We start from the raw sequence: 18,416 nt of genomic DNA, 5'->3' as shown, positions 1-18,416 counted from the left end.
AAAAAAAGGACCAAAACAGTCCGAGTGGGGAAAGTAAAACTTGGTCTGAGAGAACAAGACGCTCCAGTGTGAAGTAAACATATGATGAAGGAAATGAAACAACCAGTCTGGCAGTAAAGGACAACAAGGGGCTGTTAAGTCACATTGTTTCATTCTTTCAATATCTGGGGGAAATAAAAGCTCTTCTGCTGTAACAATCAAAATTGGAGAAAAGATACTGATATTACACAAAGCATTGCTGGAGGACTCTGACCCAGGACGTGAGCTTCCCTGCTGCCATCGACTCATCAGCAGCGTCTCAGTGGAACCACATTGTGACCCTCGTGTGAGGAGGCAGATCCCCATCGCCACAAATAATTCAATACTCCAATATTTCCTGTCGCGTCAACAGAAACTCGATATTGTTCATTCTCAGCTCGTGACCTGAACCTGCAGGTCGGGCGGTAGCAGATCACAGACTCCTCGGTGACTCAGAGGTTAAACTAATCGAGCGTCCCTTTTTCACATGGCCCAGCCGCTGCCCTCAGAAATCTACAACAGCTTGTCATCCAGCAGAGGGAGAACCTTTGTTTACACGTTTACTCACTGAATCCACTGTACACTGAATCATGCTCTATTCCTGAGAGTGGAATAGAGCTGATAAGACACATTTCATTTAAACTGTACCAACAATATCTCTGAACTTTTCTGGATATTATCCGTGAAGCTAATCAGACTCACACATTCCTACATAAAGCTCCTCATCAACACCATCTTGAAATATCACACGCATGAATCGTTAACATTTTACATAGATGTTCTGCAGTAACTTTCTGAAAAGCCAAATCTCACTATAGTAGTTTGATTCTTTGTATTTTTGGAACCTGCCTTTTGAGCCCAGAACATCCTTCAACCATCTCAGCTGAAGGAACGAAATTCTCACCTAAAACTGATAAACACTGCCCCCTACTGATACAAACATACTATTACAGATCCTCCATGCAGCATCTGTACTTTTTTGTCAAAGATGGTTATTCATTTGCAGTCTAACGCATAACTATAACAAACATAGTCTTAAAATGTAAAACAAATAATCTGTGTTTTTCTGCATTGTACCAAACTAAATGAAAACAAGCTTTAAAAAGGAATCTTAAAACAAGCAGTTCGCTAAAAAGGAAAGAATCCAAACTCTTACAACTCTGTAAAACCCTTTTTTATTTACTGATAAATGTAGTGTAGGTTTTTAAACTAAAAGCAAAACTACAAGAGAAAAGTTAATAAAAACTTAAAAGATGAAAATAAAGTAACTGTACTTTCACAAATGGAAATCACAAACAATTAATAAATAATCAGTGCTGAAAAATAAAAAACCCTGAGCTCTAAAAATATATGACATCTATAGATTAGTGAATATAAAAAAACCTCCCGGTTTTGACTACATATTGGATTGTTAATTATTTTTGATAAAATATTCTTTAAAGCATGTAATGAGGTTAACATTTAGAGAATGTATACAATTAGGAAGCACCATAAAATCATATATATTCTTGAGTCTTTTATGACTCTAGACGGATTCTTGAAGCTCGTCTTTGCTTAGTTTTTGCTCCAACATATGTTATGAGACCTGATCTGTTATGAGACTAATCCCAAATCCCGTTTTATGATATATCATTATGGGAAACTGATTGTAGAGGGATGAGCGATTTCCCTAATTTTAGCAGGATGCAATAAAACCAAATATGAAAAAACATGCAGGAGTTTGAATATGTTTTGAATGTTCTGCAGTAGGTTAACGTTGCAGGACCAGTGGGAATCCTAAGAGAAGGATACTAACAACTTTAAATTACAAAGTTTCTTTCTCTTTACTCTGAGTTAAAATGTGTTATTCTGCCAATTCCCAAACACCGTCATTTCCGTAACGTCATTTCAGTTCAGGCTCGTCTTTCTCAGTGTATAAAGGTGGATAACTATGTCATACTTACATATCGGTTATAATTAATTTGAATGACACATTTTGTATTGTGTTCCTTAAAAAAATAATAAAAGCAATGATGCATAAATCACATGTCGGCTTTCGGTCTGTGGACTTCGACCCAACAACTGTCCTTTTTTGTTTACTTGGGTATTTGTTCTCAGTGGCTCTTCCTGAATGTGAATCTCTCCATAATTTCCTTTCAGTCCAACAGGTTGATGTTTGTCTGGCCTGATGTTTGAGAGTCCTCCACCCGCTGTTCATTTGAATTATATTCCAGTTGATTATATTTACATTTTCACTTTCATTTTTCAACAGCCCCAGTTTTCTTTTCTCCTTTATCCTCACTCTCGCTCATGTGGTCTGGCTTTTCTTCTTTTGGATCACACTCGTCCTTCGTTTTCTCCTCAGTTTTCTCCTCAGTTTTCTCCTCACCATCCTCTTCCTTGGCTGCGCTGCTGTCTGACTTCCCCTCACTCTCTGACTTCCGCCTGCTCTCGCTTTCTACTTGGGGGTCTGGATCTGGTATTTTAGCGTTTGGAGACTTTTCAATTGTATTGGTTTGAGTGTTGTCTGTATTTTTTGGTGTGGGGCTCTGAGAGGTGTCTGTATATAGATTCTCCTCGGTTTCTTCTCCGTCTGATTCACATTTATCTCCAGAAACAGGTTTGTTAATTTTTGGCTGGTCGTCTTCTTTCGAGTGTGTTTCTCTCTCTGACAACTCTGAGTGATGTTCACCTGAAGTCGTTTCTGGCATGTTCTGCTCAGGAGAGGTGGGCGTCCGCTCCTCCTCAGTTTTACCTTCGTCGTCCTCTTCCTCTAATGCGCTGTTGTCTAACTGCTCCTCACACTCTGACTTCTGCTTGCTCTCGCCTTCTACTCGGTGGTCTGGATCTGGTATTTTAGCGTTTGGAGACTTTTCAAACGTATTGGTTTGAGTGTTGTCTGTATTTTTTGGTGTGGGGCTCTGAGAGGTGTCCTCACATAGAATCTCTGTTTCTTCTCCATCTGATTCACATTTATCTCCAGAAACAGTCTTGTCCATTTCTGGCTGGTCGTCTTCTTTCGAGTGTGTTTCTCCCTCTGACAACTCTGAGTGATGTTCACCTGAAGCAGTTTCTGACATGTTCTGCTGAGGAGAGGTGGGCGGCCGGTCCTCCTCAGTTTTCTCCTCACCGTCCTCTTCCTCTGCTGCGCTGCTGTTTGACTGCCTCTCACACTCTGACTTCTGCTTGCTCTCGCCTTCTACTTTGGGGTCTGGATCTGGTATTTTAGCGTTTGGAGACTTTTCAAACTTATTGGTTGGATTATTGTCTGTATTTTTTGGTGTGGGGCTCTGAGAGGTGTCCTCACATAGAATCTCTGTTTCTTCTCCATCTGATTCATGTTTATCTCCAGAAACAGTCTTGTCCATTTCTGGCTGGTCGTCTTCTTTCGAGCGTGTTTCTCCCTCTGACAACTCTGGGTGAGGTTCACATGAAGCCGTTTCTGATATGTTCTGCTCAGGAGAGGTGGGCGACCGGTCCTCCTCAGTTTTACCCTCGTCATCCTCTTCCTCTGCTGCGCTGCTGTTTGACTGCCTCTCACACTCTGACTTCTGCTTGCTCTCGCCTTCTACTTTGGGGTCTGGATCTGGAAGGGCAGCGTCTGGAGACTTTTCAAACGTATTGGTTTGAGTGTTGTCTGTATTTTTTGGTGTTGGGCTCTGAGAGGTGTCTGAATATAGATTATCTTCTGTTTCTTCTCCATCTGATTCACGTTTATCTCCCGAAACAGTTTTGTCCATTTTTGTCTGGTCGTCTTCTTTCGCTTGTGTTTTTCCCTCTGGAAACTTTGAGTGATGTTTACCTGGAGCAGTTTCTGACATGTTTTGCTCAGGAGAGGTGGGCGGCCGGTCCTCCTCAGTTTTACCCTCGTCGTCCTCTTCCTCTGCTGCCCTGCTGTCTGACTGCCTCTCACACTCTGACTCATGCCTGCGCTTGCCTTCTTCTTGATGGTCTGGAACTTGAGGGGCACGTTTGAAACCTGTTGGCTTGAGTTTTACACCAAATAGTTTTTCAATTTGATCTTCCTCCTTATTTGATTCTGAAACAGATTCAATAAAAGGATAAAGATATTAGTAGAGAAACTGTGCATGTCTGCTAAGCATTTGCAAAAGTAAGCAATCAAAGCAATTTTTGTTTGGAATCTGTCAGAATCAGTCTCACTCGATGGAAGTTTTTGCAGTGACCAAAGATCAGAAACAATTTCTCCAGAGTGTCTTCAGGTGTATGGTTAAAATGTCATCATATTTTACCTCGCCATTGGTATTATCAGTTTTTTATCAAATTTTATTCAATTTATTTAATTTCTCCGATTTATTGTTCTTTGTATTGTTATTTTAGCTTTTAAAATATAGTTTGTGCTGTTTAATTGTCGGCTGTTTTATTTTCATTGTCCTATCACTGCATTGTGTAGCAATTTGAACTGCACTAACCTGTATGTAAAGTTCTATAAAATAAAGTTTGAATGATTGATTGATCACAAGCAAAACCAACTGACAAGTTAAAGAACTTTTTTCAATACCCAGAACAAGACTCATATTTGGATTACTTACATATCACTAACCCTAAGGAAAAGGTATAAAAAGTTCTACAATTATATTAAAATATTTTGGTATCAATTCCACCCCCTGCCAGTGACATTCAGTCATCTGGCTGAGAGCGGGGAAGAGACAGGAGAAAGACAGAGGTAGAGATAACACAATGCATGTTTTTTCACAATAGAAAAAGAAAAGAAATTCAATTTTCTATCAATTTGCTTTAAATCAAACTTGGCACACAAAGGCATGTCTCAACAACAGTAAAAGGGTTTTGCTTGCAACTTAAAAGAGACACTTGTTGTTAAACAGACTTTACCTTCTCCTTTGTCCAAGTCTGCGGCTGCGTGTTCTCTGGGATTGTCGGCAGGGAGATCAGTCGCCTCGTCACGATGAGCTTGGACATAAGGTCTGAGTCGCTGATTAGAGAGGAGCGTGGGCACTTCGTGCAATAAACGCACCTTTTCCTTGTTTTGATCTGTCTCTTTACCAGCTGGATTAAAAGACAAAATATACATAAAGATTAAAACACAAAATATATGGTGTAACTCAATAATATGAAATAAATGTAAATCATGACCTTCTGCAGTTACATGTCGCATGATGCATCACTGTGTTTTCTCGTTATATTTAAAGAACTGTGCAGCTTTGAGGTAACAGTCAACACCACACTAACATGAATGCTACACCTTTTATTTTTTGCTCTTACAGTAACAGTCAATAAGCTAAATATATTGCTTGTAAAACCTGTTAATTAAACAAACTTATAAAACATGACTTAAAACCCACCTCTTCACTGTGATGTGTTAAAACGTGTGATTATGACATATGTTCTATAATTGAATGTGTGATTATGTCTATTTAATATTTTTTGTTATTTGCTGTAACCTGTGTAAAGTGTCTTTGAGACAGAATAGTTGAAGGTGCTGTGTGAATTAAACATTATTATTATCTTTCTTATTATTATTGTGACAAAACAACAGTATGATTATTGATAAATCATTTACTTTAAAATATTTACTTTGGACAAATTCTGAAGTGACTTGTAATTGTCTGAAATTTGACACATCAAACCATGTGTTACTTGCAGCCCAACTGAATCACATGCAGTATCTTACCTTTTGTTGGTGAACGCCCATTCTCCTCATCATGTCTGTTGCCTTTTGCAAAACATGCTGAAAAAAAGAGGAAGAGAGAAACATAATGTTCTTCTTTTGCATACGTTGAAGTTCAGAATCAATAATAACATTGACTTGAGTAGTATAAGACAGAAACAGCTGGAGAGCCATGTGATCTCTAAATAAGAAAGAATCTTACTTCATATAAGACTATTAGATTTATTCAACTCTATGAGATAGCATTGTAAATACGTCAATTATTAACAGTACATGTTGAGTATTTTTGATAGATCTATTCAATTAAAAAAAAAATACTGCTTATTGGATTTAATTTGTTTTTAACTGTACCTTTATTCTTTAGTTTGCAGAACACTATAGCCAATACCAATAGTAAGAGGAGGATGGAGATGATGGTTAGACTGACAGCCAGAGCTACAGATGAACTTTCATCTGCATAAAAACACAAAAGTCAAAGTTATAGCAAATTCTCATTACAACACATTATTATAGATAAATGATGGATGTGTAATTTGGTTTTAAATGTAATTATCAAGATCTTTTTCATGTGCTGTCAGCAGGAGAAGTCAATGAAGCTCAGCTGAGTTTGAAAGATCAAAGTCTTCAAATTCAAATTCCAAGAACATCCGTGTAAATTAATTTCTCAAAGTTTATTTGCTTCAAATGACAAATACCATAAATCAATTTTAAAGTGGAGCTGATACTTGAGTGAAATCTTACCAGGGTAGCAAGTCTTTGCAGCGAACGTCGTCGTTTCAGAAGTCAGAGGGTTGCTCACTTTGCAAGTGTATTTTTGATCATCCGATTCTTCCTCCAGCAATATTTTTAACTGATGGCCGGTCATCACATTTCCACTTGACTCCCACTCATACACATACTCATTCTTCAACGAGGACAGGGGCCGTGTGGGCTCTGCAAAGCATGTCAGCGTCGCCCAGGTTCCACTTGTGTCAGAGCTGCTGCTGTTCATATCACAGGAGACGCTGGGTTTGTTGACCTTATCTATATGGATTTATAAGTTAAAATTAATGCAGTAATGAATACAACTTAATTAACATTCATGCATCAACAGGGAGGGTAGGAGGAGAAAAGAACTCAGAAGAAATGGAGATATCACAAGTGTTAATTATAATCGTGTATAAGGTTAGAAAAACATCATGGTCATAATAACAAACTATCATTACAGTATGGTTAAAAAAGAAAAACTGCAATGCCCCGTCTCTTGTATTATTTATAATGTTGCCTTCAGCACAAGTATTTACTGGAGAGCAAAGTTCCTCATTGATACCATGGCCATAAAAAAATTCAGAACTACCTAACTTATTTTTATTAGGTGAGATATCAATCTCAAAACTAGTTGGATATCTTGTTTTACTTGTGGGTGTGGAAAGAGGTGGCACAGGGACACAGATCTTATCAGCAAAGTAACACAGCCATGTAGAAGCACTTAGAAATGAAAATTAATCAAAATCCTTCTATGTAAAAAATGCATACATGTATTAGAAAGTATGTAGGACGTCTAAGTATGTAGGACAGCATAATGTACTTAGAGTATTAAAGGAAAGTACTGGTTCTGCAGTAAAATGCCCTCTGGGGCTGGTGCATACAGACCCTGACCCCGGTGGCTGGTTGCCATAAACCCTGCCTCCTCCATGTTAGTCAATGGGACATAAACCGCACCAAGAATCAAAGTAGATGTTAAAAAAAAGGGTTTTGTTCAAATGTTTGGTTTATATTACTTATTTGAATGAAATGTCATGACAGACAAAGAGCGATTCGGGATTAGTTGCTCGTGTCACAACAAGCCCCTGCAGAGGACTATGGCTCACAATTATTTTGGATATTTTAGTTTCATTTTTGTAAAACAGAGGGAGGTGGAAACCTCATCTTTAAATACAGTCGACGGGTGCGACAGAAAAATGTCACGGACAGAGACTTGTGAATTTCATTTGAACTTGAGACAAACAATATGTAGCTGTACATGCAATTTAAAAACACATCCACCTGAGGCCTGTTGTCTTGATAGCAAGGACTTGTCAGAAGATTGTTCATTGTGAAGGTAAGACATCAACTTCTAACTATAGAAGGCAGGTACCAATGTTTAAAGAATGCATAAATTAACTACATATAAGTATAGATTCACTTTGTTAAGAAGTTAAATAAAAACCTACCTATGACCTCCAATTTATAGGCGAAACGATGCATCTCTTTGTTCACATATATTTCCAGTTCATACTCTCCGCTGTCTTCATGACTGAGGTCTTTGATGTCGAGTTCTGCCGAGACCCAGTCAAGGGTGACCCTGCTTCGATAACGGCTGTACACCTGCTCCTCCTTCCCATTAAATTCCACCACTTTGTTGCCATCGAGTTTCCACAGGATGTCGTCAGGGTGTCCGGTGAAGACTGGCTTCAGGTGGACCTCCTGCCCCAGGAGACCGTACATCGGAGGCTTTGCAGAAACTACACACGGAGGAGCTGCGGAGAAACAAGCAGGATCAGAAGTGAAAGAGTTCAGTGTATTTTAAACATTGAAAAGGTCACAACAACACAAGAGGGCGTATGAGATACACTGATGCATTATAATTTTATACAAATGTATCTGCAGTTACTTCTATTTGAGTCAAGCGTATAATGTTCAGTTTATATAACAAACTCACAGTATGACCCTTTTTGAGACTCAAGTTATTATTGGTGGTTTGCTACACTCTGTTCTAGAGGGTTATTGTTTTCCATGTATTATTAGAAACTTTCAATGTGTGCGTGAAGGTTCTGTCTCTTGACCTTGAAATATAGTTTCATACACACATAGTTTAATATTCTAATCTCTACTCATGGTCCATTTACTAGTGTTTCCGGGAGCTTTCAGCTACACTTTGCAGTGGTCGGAGCTCGTTCAGTTGTCATTGGGATTGTTCTACTGTCATAAAAGATGGTTGTACCTGAACTGACTGCTTAAATACAAGCGTTGGGTCAAATAATGTTTCCCATTGTATCACTTTTAAGGTTGTGTTTGAGGCTTAGCTTGTTGTTGATGAGTTACAGAGATGACTGATTCAAAGCTGAAATCATTTACTGATTAAACAAGAATTCACATTTTGGATTCTTTGTCGTTGCTTTGCAGGTTTTCAACAGAAAAAGTTATAATTTCTTGTATTACTGCATCTACTTTCCTTTTCCTTAAGGTCACCATTATGCTTTTTCAGCTGAGACACATATGGACATATTGTCTTCACCATGACAGGCTCAGAGCCAGAAGAGACCATCTTGAAGGAGCACTAGTCTACTACATCAATACTATAAATTGCTCTCTTAAAAATCATGTTTCCCAAACAAGGTTATAAAAATGGATTGATTTGCTTGGTATTTAGTACAGGAAGTAATGCTAGATTCTTATAATAAGTTGGTGTAGAAATGTAACCTTATTATTTTTTTTAAAAGTGTAACACTATTCATGCAGGACAGTATGACCAAAAATTATATTGTGATAAATGTACATGTCAGTCAATGTTGATAATTAATAAATGTCAGATTGTGACTATTTAAATTATACGTTTAAAGACTAATATTTGCTCCTGAGTGAAGGTCGTGGTTTTAATATCTTCTTTTTGAGCAGAGAACGAGGAGCAGAACATTGATATATATTGGACTTTTGTGATAGAAGGAAAATAATGTTACTAATTAATAGTGAAATAACACTGTTACTGTTTTATTGCCAAGCTCAAGACACTTAACTTTTAGTAGCTGGGGCCAGACATGAGTTTTTCGCACAACTGTATTTAAATCATTAACTGGACCAGACAGACTTTGCCAGTGAAGTCTGCACGTTCTCCGGCTGCAGGGTGTTTTCTCATGCCCACACTAAAAGAAGTAAAAACCAGTAAAACCAGCACAATCACCAACAACTCACCGAGACTGGAGAGAAGGATCCCACAGGCCAGGAAGTAACTCAGAGCCATGTCAGAGACGCAGAAATGCCTCGGATTCAAAGACGTGGTTTTAAATTCACTATCGCTGCTGGCGTTAGGACAGAGATCCGTACGTGTCGAGATAAAAAGTCCAAGAAGTCATTTTAGTTTCCGTGGAAAACGTTTGGACGAGAAAGCGAAAGTGTGCGCGTTCCAACCACAGGTAACAACAGGTGTGATTCATAAATACTTTCAAGTGAAAGTTTCTTCTCTCTACAGGTGTAAACTTGAGCTTCCGGTGTGGGGACCTTCACAATAACAACATACATTTCCACATTTCAATATAGCAGCTGCTGGAACTGAGTTAAGACGCCTGTAAATTAACCATATTTTGTATAATACATACATATATATATATATATATATATAGATGCTCAAACATATGTGAGTACTTATTAATTTATTTACTAAGAAAAGACTCCTTTATATATGTTCGTTTTCCACTACTGAGTGTTTTCTCTCTGTCTCTTTAAGGACCTGCATTGAAAGGCAGTAGGTTTTTCACGTATAAATAACTGAGGTGATAAGTTAATTAAAGTCACCTAGTTTTAAATCAACGAGTTTTCTACAAACGATATTTTTTCTATTTAATATTAGCTGCCTGTGTTTTACTTTGAAATTACAACCGGAAACGCGACTGTGTGGTTTAACCTTTGACCTGGCTGGTATCGCTACGACAGATGTGGTGTGGTGAGTTTGTAAACACACGTGCCAACCCAGTGTTTGTTTCTTTCACAAATTTTAGCTGAATATTAGTTTGACTAAATCAAAAGTTTGAGTTATGTTCAACAATATGTTCATTTTGGTCCTTATATGAAGTTTGATTGATCTGCACTTGTTTATGTTATATATTGAGAAATGTCGCTGAGAGGCAAAGAAACCTGAACAAATTCAATACAGACAGAAAGAGAAAAAAAGGAAAAGTTTCCAAGTAAATAAGCAAAGTGCAGTTAGAGTTCAACTGAATAAACAAACAAATAAACTAAATAATGAATATAGTATCTGATTTGCATTTATATATCTGAATCATTTCCCACAGCTTATTGTGAGTAAGACATTATTTATGTTTTAGAAATTTAGAGTCACGCTAGAAAAAGTTTAAAAGTATTTTTTAGATGTCTTATTTCTGAAAGTTAATCCCTATGATATTGTATTAACATTATCTAGTAACATATTGGCTTGTGCTTATAGATTATAGGTCATTAGTGATGATGAAAATAAAATCAAAATAAAATTATTAAACATGTATGTTATTATTAAACATGTATATTATCTTGTGCACAGCAACACTTGATAAGTGGTTATTAAAAGTGCTTATTTTGTCATGCACAATAAAATAGGGCAAATTATACACATCACACAAAAAGTAGAACAAACAAGCTCTGAAAAAAGGTGGAATTCAATGTGCAGTCGGTCATGCTCACTGCTAATTTGACTTCATTTCCTGTGAAAATTAAAACCTTTTAATTTGTGTGTAGTATTGCTTAATTGGGATATAGTAATTAACAACGTTGCATCTGTTTTTTGCAGAGAAAGAAGCACTATGCAAGTTTTGTTTCCTTACATTTGTCAAAACATTGTAGCATTTGAATGTCACAAATCACAAAAAAAAACTGGAGCAATGCATTTAAAAACTTTAATTTGTTTTACTTGTCATGCATCATTTCACTTCCACTCTGTGCAACCGCCAGCCCCTGTCGGCAGGATCCTGTGTCACTGGCACCCGGCAGCAGGTGCTATTCTGTGTATGTGTGTGTAGGACTTCATGAGTGTCACACTGCCGTGGTGCGACACTCCCATAGGTAAAACACACTCCTCTGTCAGCACCTGTCGGCCAACGTCCCAGCACATCACAGTGGAGATAACTTGGTTTTTGTTGTCCCGGCCTCCGGTGATGAACAGTTTGTTGTTACAGGCAGCGATGGCACAGCTTGCCCTTTCCCCCAGACGAGTCACGAGGGACCATGAGTCAGACAGAGGGGAGTAGCAGTACATGGCATGCATGGCCCCACCTGGGAGCACAGACAGCATTGAATGGTTACTATACTGAAGTCCATACTTGGTTAATATTTAGTTAAACAACTCATGGGAATGAAATTCTTCATGTGTAAAATATCATTGAATGCCAACACAGACTTTTACTCACAGATATTTCCCTTATTTAAAGGACCCACCTTAAGCTGAGGATCTATTACTGAAGTTAAACTAATAATTTTGCAATATAAAAGTGCTTCATTACTGAAAGCACCTTCCCTGGAAATATCACTCAAGTAAAAGTACTAAAAGAATATAAGGGAAAAGGTATTTCAATTAAAAAAATGTAATGAAGGGAGAGAACCTTTGGCAGCTTTCAGTTGTCATATAAACTCAAAAGGTGTCTAGTTTTTCAAGTTTGGGCTACTGTAAAAAACATGGCAGCCTCCATGGAAGGGACCAACCCCCGATGTCAATATAAAGTATTTAAATATAACGGGCTGATTCTACGGTAAAGAAAACAACAATTTGTACAATTTAGATGAAACGCATTAGCCAAAACATCCCTAGGATTAGATCACATCCCTTCCACCTAAAACCTTTTAAATCTGTGTCTACAGGTTTTTAAATTGGGAATATTCAATAAAATAGAACCATCATTAATGTGAGGAACACCCGGGTCTTTCCCACCGTCACAACATGTCTGCTGCGGAAAAAAATAAAAAGTAGCATGAAATAAAAAGGTTTCAACTGATTCATAAACGCCTCGCATCACTTATTCACACTCAACCACAACGTACCAACTACATAGATGCTGTTCTTGAATGTGACAGCGTTTGTGCATTTGGTTTCGGTGGGAATGGGCGCCCGCAGCTCCCAGCACTCTGTCCCGGGCTCCCAGCACTGAACCTTGTCGGTCGCCAGCTTTCCGTTGGGCCCGCCACCGATCACGTAGATCCATCTGTCAAAGCTTGCAGCAGCGAAGGAGCTCACGCCAACTGCAAGAGGCGTCACCTGCAGTGAATACAACCAAATGGGCGTCTGGGTATGAGATGACGTGTAGCCGTACAGACACAGGAGCTAACACGTGAAGTATATTGATTTAAAGCATTAAATTAAAACACCTAACATACAAATAAAAAATTAAAGCTAAAAAAAATTCTAATCCAATGCTTGAGTTGGACATTCTCCCAATTTTAGTAAAACCGACATTTTGGCTCAGTGGGTCGATGGTCCAATTAGACTGTTTAATATCTTTGACCTTATCCAAGCTATAAACACAATACTCACATCAATCACATTGTATAGTTGTTGTTGTAAGTGTGTTTTTAAACTGCTGCCTTCTTAGTGATCTGACACACATGGCCTTAACTTGTGGATTCATATAAGGTCTTGTTTGTGGCTGCTTGAAAGATATAAGACCAATATTCAATCCCCCTTTTGGACTCTTTTTATGTCTCCACCAACTCCAGAGGGAATTATCTTTGTTAAACTAAAGCACATAACGATAATGTCCAACTTATGTACCTGTGTCCAGCGATTGTGAAAGGGATCGTAGGCCTCTACGCTAGTATGTCTCTTAGCTCCGTCGAATCCACCCAGCGCGTACACCTTCCCTCCGTGAACCGCCATTTTGTGTCTCCAGCGCCCAGTTGTCAGGGGCTCGATTTGGATCCACTTGTCCAGAGCGCCGTTGTATTTCCAAACATCATTTTGTGTCTCTTTCCCTCCTGCAAAGACAGTACACAATGTAGCTTGTATCCCAAAACACCAATGTAATGCTACGTGATCTACGTTGGTTGTCATTCTGATTAAAAATCTTAAATCCAATGAACTTTCACAGAGTAGCTGTTGCTCAACAGTCAACGTAACCACAGTGTCAGTTCCTGAACAATCTCACTTTCATCTGCACTGTGGATGTCACACATCTCACAGGAAATAAGCTTGTTTTTGAAATGACACTCTCTCTCACCAGATATGTAAAGCTCATTGCGGAAAGTGATACAAGCAAACTCCACCCATTTGCGGTTCTGGGACTCGTTCTCCATCTCTGTGATCGGCAGCCGGGCGACCTCCAGCCTGCTGCGTCTCAGGGGGTCCAGACAGGTGACGGTGGAAATGAAGCGTTCGTCTTTGGTGCAGCCGCCGATGATCAAGAATACCTCGGATAGAAAGTGTCGTTCTCGGGGTTTGGTTCGTTCAGAGACCACCTGCAAACAAACAAAGGGATTTGCATTCTCAAAATACTGATACATGGAACATTTGAGAAGATAGTAGGCAGTTTGTCCCCCTGACATGAAAAGTGTTACTTCAATGTTAAAGCCTCTTTTTTAGATATACAGTAGACGCTGACTAGTATTTTGTAAAATGAATAATGTCCTACACTTGCCTCCCTGCCAGAGAGGTGATAGATGCGAGCCTCTTGCAACAAAGGAAAGGCCTCACTGCAGCGTCGTATCAGTTCATCCGACTCCACCTTCTCTACAAAATATGCTGGATCCAGCAGCGGCAGTCGCACGTGTGTCAACAACCGGGCCAGTAAGGGACAGCGTTCATCATGCTGGTCCCTCACCCAGCCCATGAGAGCCTCAAAAACAGACTCCTCACACTTCACGTCCAGGTCATCCCTCTGCAGGATGGTCTCCAGAGACCCTGCCGGCAGCTCCAGGAAATCCTGTTGCTGCACCACCTGGGAGAACCGAGAGGCGATGAAGTCCTGAGCCCTGGACTTCAGGACTGACAGGACGTGATGTTCAGCCAGGTTCAGGATGGCGATGCAGTTGTCCAGGTGCAGAGACTTGCTCAGAAAGCCGGCACATGCGTCCACCACACGCAGGAACTGAAAGAAACAAGGCCGGGGCAGGAATCACTGTTAGATTTTATATATAAATAGAGTTGAAAACGGATGTACGCATAGAAGGTTTCTCAATGTGGAGGTTAATTAGCAGATAAAACCATGATATGCATCTATAAAACCGGGAAACTGAAAGATATCATGGGCCTTTAAAAGATGAACAACTTTTACATGTAAACAAAAATGTTATCTTTAACCTAGAATTGATTTTAATTCTAACCTCGAACCTAAACCAGCTTGGGACCTTGAAACCTCCAAAATCCAAGAAGTAAGGATCGATCTCACTATCAGTTTTTATCTTAAACATCTAAAACAGAAAAATCTGCGCGTCACAAAAATAGAAGCACGACAACACCTGCCTCACTTGTTTTCTGGCACAGCTGTGCGGTTAAATTAGGCCTGTATGGAAAACTGATCCTTGGTGTAAACATCTGGGCAACTTTCACTTCTCTCTTGTGCAACACAGCTCTGACACAGTGAAATGTTTCGCTGAGTCTGAGGAAATTCTGAGTGAAGTGAAAAGAGGAGCAACTGAAATGTAGCACCATCCCCCCCATTGCTTAAAGTGATCACCATCATACAATCTTTCTTTCTGAATGTGTCTCCCCACATGTTTCTTTTTGCTGCCAATTCAAATACATTGGTGATTGTGTCATGCTTTTGTTGCACCATGTGTGCCCAAAGATCAAAATCACACTACGATGAGAATTGCACATCTTATGCTGATAAAACCATTTGAGATTAAACTTGATTAAGCTAAAAGAAAAACAATGTCTTTACTGGCTTGTTTATGTTCTAAGGGATATGATTGGATTATTTAAGCTTGTGGTTAGTTTGTTGAGTCAGTTGCATTACATCAATCATTACAACAAAAGTCAATTCCTTTCACGAATATAGTGCAAATTACTATTCTTACATTATTACCTCCGGCAAGGTTTCATTTTCGTCAGCGTTTGTCTGTTTGTAAGTTACCATGAAACTTGATGAAAGAAATGAGGATCAGGTCACAACACTCAAAGTGCAGATCAACATCAGAGTTCTTTCACTTTCTGTAGCATTGCGTGATGTGGCGTTGTTCAACATTTTTGTTGATTTCTCTGAGAATGATTCATTGAGCTTGATTACAAAAAAACAGGCACTTGTAGGAAACTGATGTAAATGAGTGTGTACAATGTAGTAAAGAGTCTATAACAGATCCAGTGAATTTAAATGTGGTTTCATAAGGTGACTGTTTGCGGCCTTGGCGGATGTTTATAACAACTTTCTCTTTACTAGTAATCCAATTACAATGCTAAGAAAGTATATTTGATGCTGATAATGTGTTTAAGGTTTACATAAGTAACTATGTGAACTAATTAACTAGCTTGAATTTCATTGTAGGTGACTGTCACTTTACCTGAAACTGACTGGCTGCCTCAAGTATCCTCTGGACATTGGAGTGTGTGAGGAGGGCCCGGCTGGTGTAAGTGTACTCCAGGAGAAAGCCCATTGTCCCACTGTCCAGCCCCTGTATTTGAACGTACTCCTCATGACTCTCCTTCAGCCCACTGCAAAACATTGCCCTACACAGAAAAAAAAGAGGTAAACCTCAACAAACCCATCCTGATATAAATAAGACCAATGCCGGCTTGTTTTTTTTTTTACCTGAAGTACTGACTGGCAGCAGCAAGTATGGCTCTGTGGCAGGCGAAGTCGTGCCCCTGGACTCTCAGGATCACATCAGTGAGCTCACTGTTCACCCGCATCGTCTCCATCCCTTTCTGCAGCTCCACAGGTAGACCTCCATCCTCCCAGCACAGCTCCTCTGCTCCCGTCAGGCTCTCCTTCTCCGCGTCGGGCCTGGAGTCGTCTCCGAGAAGAGGCAGGGGACAGTCTGTGGTCCTCTCCAGCAAGTCACTCATTTTCCACAGCAGCTCTTCAGACACTCATGAGAACAGCGTCTAGCTTCTTCTTCCACAGTGAGAGGACAGAGAATAACCCCCCCTGTGGTTTGTGCTTACAACATTTCTGTCACTCTGAGATGTGGATTTCTTTTTTCTTGTCCTCATCACACTTCCTATTCCTGCTCTGCAAGGAACATGTGCAGCAATGCTTGTTTCTAGACACTTCCTCTTCTCGTGTTGTTGCGTATGAAAGTTCCCCTAAAGTTACGAAATTTTTTACATTTTTTCAGGACCACAGATGTTAGGTTTTCACCCAGCACACCTCAGTGCACAACGAGAACTGTCAATAACACTCTTTGTCTAGACCTGGCTGAAAGAGAAATATCTTTTAGACTCTGTTTTAAATACTTACTGTATTCATATGAATCGTTGTCAACAAGGTTTCACTTCTTATTTTAGTGTCGTCACTCCACCAGTCTGGCTCAGAAGCAGCTGGGGACCAGGATGAGTGTGGGTGCAAGTGCAATAGCAGCTTTTGCTCCTCCTTCAGTATTTCCACTGAGGAACTTGTGCTACTACTAAGAAGTCGTATATAGACCATTTACCACAGTAACAATCTAATATATACTTAACATTGCTTTGTATTATATATATCACTATAAATAATATTATACCATGTATTTATGTATTTATTTATTTATATTATGTGTTATATATATTCTCTTCACACTCTCTTACTTATATATACATTTGTACATAAAAACTATTATTTTTGAAAATGTCATTATGATGCAGTATTCAGTACCAAAAATAATAAAAATAGATATATGACAAAATACAGACAAAAAGAAGAAATACAATCCTCACACTTTACAACGCTGTACAAGTCCACAGGGATTAAAAACACACTCAGACAAGTGTCGTCTCAGCTAAGGCATATTTTTCAGCGAGTCATTTGAATCATAAATTCATACATAGAATTCCTCAGCAGAGCATGTAAGGCAGAGACATTGCTATAGCCACAAACACGTATCTTGCACTTATCCATCTCGGAGGCTTGAGCAAGATTTCAAATCTATCATTAAATGCCATCTGAAGCTTTTCAGTGTTGCATCAATAACTGCAGCGCAAGTGTGCTGTCTAAAGTGAAGTTCAGTAACTCTACAAAGAGCTCTCTGTTACCATGTATGTATCTTTCTTTGTATGTACTTCCATATTTAAATTTAAGCTTTACATCATAAATAGTTCACATTTCATGTTGCTACTTTAACTAATGAATGTATCTCTATAAGTTATACGCATGGAGTGGTAATTGTTTTCTTTCATTTCATTTCATTGGAAACGTTTGAATGAGTCTTATTTTCCGGATCCATAAAATCCCCCTCAGTCATAATGACAGTTGAGGCCTCAAGCTAAAAAGTGAAAAATAAAAAACCCAGCTGAGCAGGAATGCACTGTTTGTCTTGCCTTGTCCACCAGGTGGCACTATTGCCTCATCGATGTACAACACAACGTGAAACAGCCTCTGAACGGGTCCAAACTTACCTGTTTTGGTAAATAGGTTAAACTTAGACCAGAGCTGTTTCCTAGCAACACAATTCGTCTCCAGAATCCGTATCTACAAACAAATCTGTTACTGTCCGATTGGATTACAGAAGGCCTGAGTTGGTAAATAAAGTAAATAAATATGAGAATAAAAACAGAAGCTGCACATATCTTATGCATGAAAAAAAGATAGTGCCCTTTCTCTTTCTTTGATAAGGAAGTGATTTTTATTTTATTTCATATTATGGTATGTAGTGCACTGATGTCAGCCTATATTTTTTTTTTTTAGCAGGTGAAACAAAACTATTAAAAAATCCAAAACTCCACCACAAGTTTCATAACCAAAAATGAAAATAGCTTCACAAGATGCTACCGTGTGTTGCAAATGTAAACTTCTGCCCTTGTACCGGAAATATTTCAGACTTCCTCTTATTGTATCCATGGAAACACAAGCCACATTTATACCTCTGTATTGAGTCACTGACAGATGTTCACATGCAGAGAGAGCGACTGGTGTGAACACTGTGC

The 18,416-nt window shown here is 39.0% G+C and overlaps 2 protein-coding genes across 4 annotated transcripts; both read right to left on the bottom strand.

Moving 5' to 3' along the window:
• Positions 1-1,194: 1,194 nt before the first annotated feature.
• Positions 1,195-9,853, bottom strand: LOC133021418 (neurofilament heavy polypeptide-like). Its single transcript, XM_061088258.1, has 7 exons — positions 9,575-9,853; positions 7,837-8,142; positions 6,386-6,667; positions 5,996-6,097; positions 5,648-5,704; positions 4,849-5,022; positions 1,195-4,036 (listed from the first exon to the last, which is right to left on the bottom strand). Exons 1-7 carry the CDS (start codon positions 9,621-9,623, stop codon positions 2,256-2,258), a joined length of 2,751 nt encoding a protein of 916 aa, XP_060944241.1. The 5' UTR covers positions 9,624-9,853; the 3' UTR covers positions 1,195-2,255.
• A 1,393-nt stretch (positions 9,854-11,246) lies between these two features.
• On the bottom strand, positions 11,247-16,821 carry klhl6 (kelch-like family member 6). 3 transcript variants are annotated; one of them, XM_061088509.1, is made up of 8 exons: positions 16,756-16,821; positions 16,105-16,407; positions 15,857-16,022; positions 13,996-14,445; positions 13,579-13,816; positions 13,134-13,336; positions 12,407-12,620; positions 11,247-11,644 (listed from the first exon to the last, which is right to left on the bottom strand). In XM_061088509.1, the coding sequence occupies exons 2-8, from the start codon at positions 16,359-16,361 to the stop codon at positions 11,346-11,348; spliced, it is 1,827 nt and encodes a 608-aa protein (XP_060944492.1). In that variant the 5' UTR covers positions 16,362-16,407; positions 16,756-16,821; the 3' UTR covers positions 11,247-11,345. The 3 variants fall into 3 exon arrangements, with proteins under 3 accessions (XP_060944492.1, XP_060944491.1, XP_060944490.1); XM_061088508.1 differs by having other exon boundaries at positions 16,105-16,410; positions 16,756-16,812; XM_061088507.1 differs by lacking the exon at positions 16,756-16,821 and having other exon boundaries at positions 16,105-16,738.
• Between the last annotated feature and the right edge of the window lie 1,595 nt (positions 16,822-18,416).

Source organism: Limanda limanda, chromosome 16 (genome assembly GCF_963576545.1).
Source record: "Limanda limanda chromosome 16, fLimLim1.1, whole genome shotgun sequence".
In the NCBI taxonomy this organism is placed as follows: Eukaryota; Metazoa; Chordata; class Actinopteri; order Pleuronectiformes; family Pleuronectidae; genus Limanda; species Limanda limanda.
Note: the sequence above shows the minus strand (reverse complement) of the source record. Positions and strands in the feature narration are given on the sequence as shown.

Bases quoted from the DNA above. Each gene is read 5' to 3' on its own strand.
- LOC133021418 (XM_061088258.1), bottom strand. From the start codon at position 9,623: ATGGCTCTGAGTTACTTCCTGGCCTGTGGGATCCTTCTCTCCAGTCTC. The intron at 6,098-6,385 runs GTAAGATTTCAC...GTTTTTATGCAG, and splicing joins TGCAAAGACTTGCTACCCTG to ATGAAAGTTCATCTGTAGCT. The intron at 5,023-5,647 runs GTAAGATACTGC...CTTTTAATCCAG, and splicing joins TGGGCGTTCACCAACAAAAG to CTGGTAAAGAGACAGATCAA.
- klhl6 (XM_061088509.1), bottom strand. From the start codon at position 16,361: ATGAGTGACTTGCTGGAGAGGACCACAGACTGTCCCCTGCCTCTTCTC. The intron at 16,023-16,104 runs GTAAAAAAAAAA...TTTTCTGTGTAG, and splicing joins GCTGCCAGTCAGTACTTCAG to GGCAATGTTTTGCAGTGGGC. The intron at 14,446-15,856 runs GTAAAGTGACAG...TGTTTCTTTCAG, and splicing joins AGGCAGCCAGTCAGTTTCAG to TTCCTGCGTGTGGTGGACGC.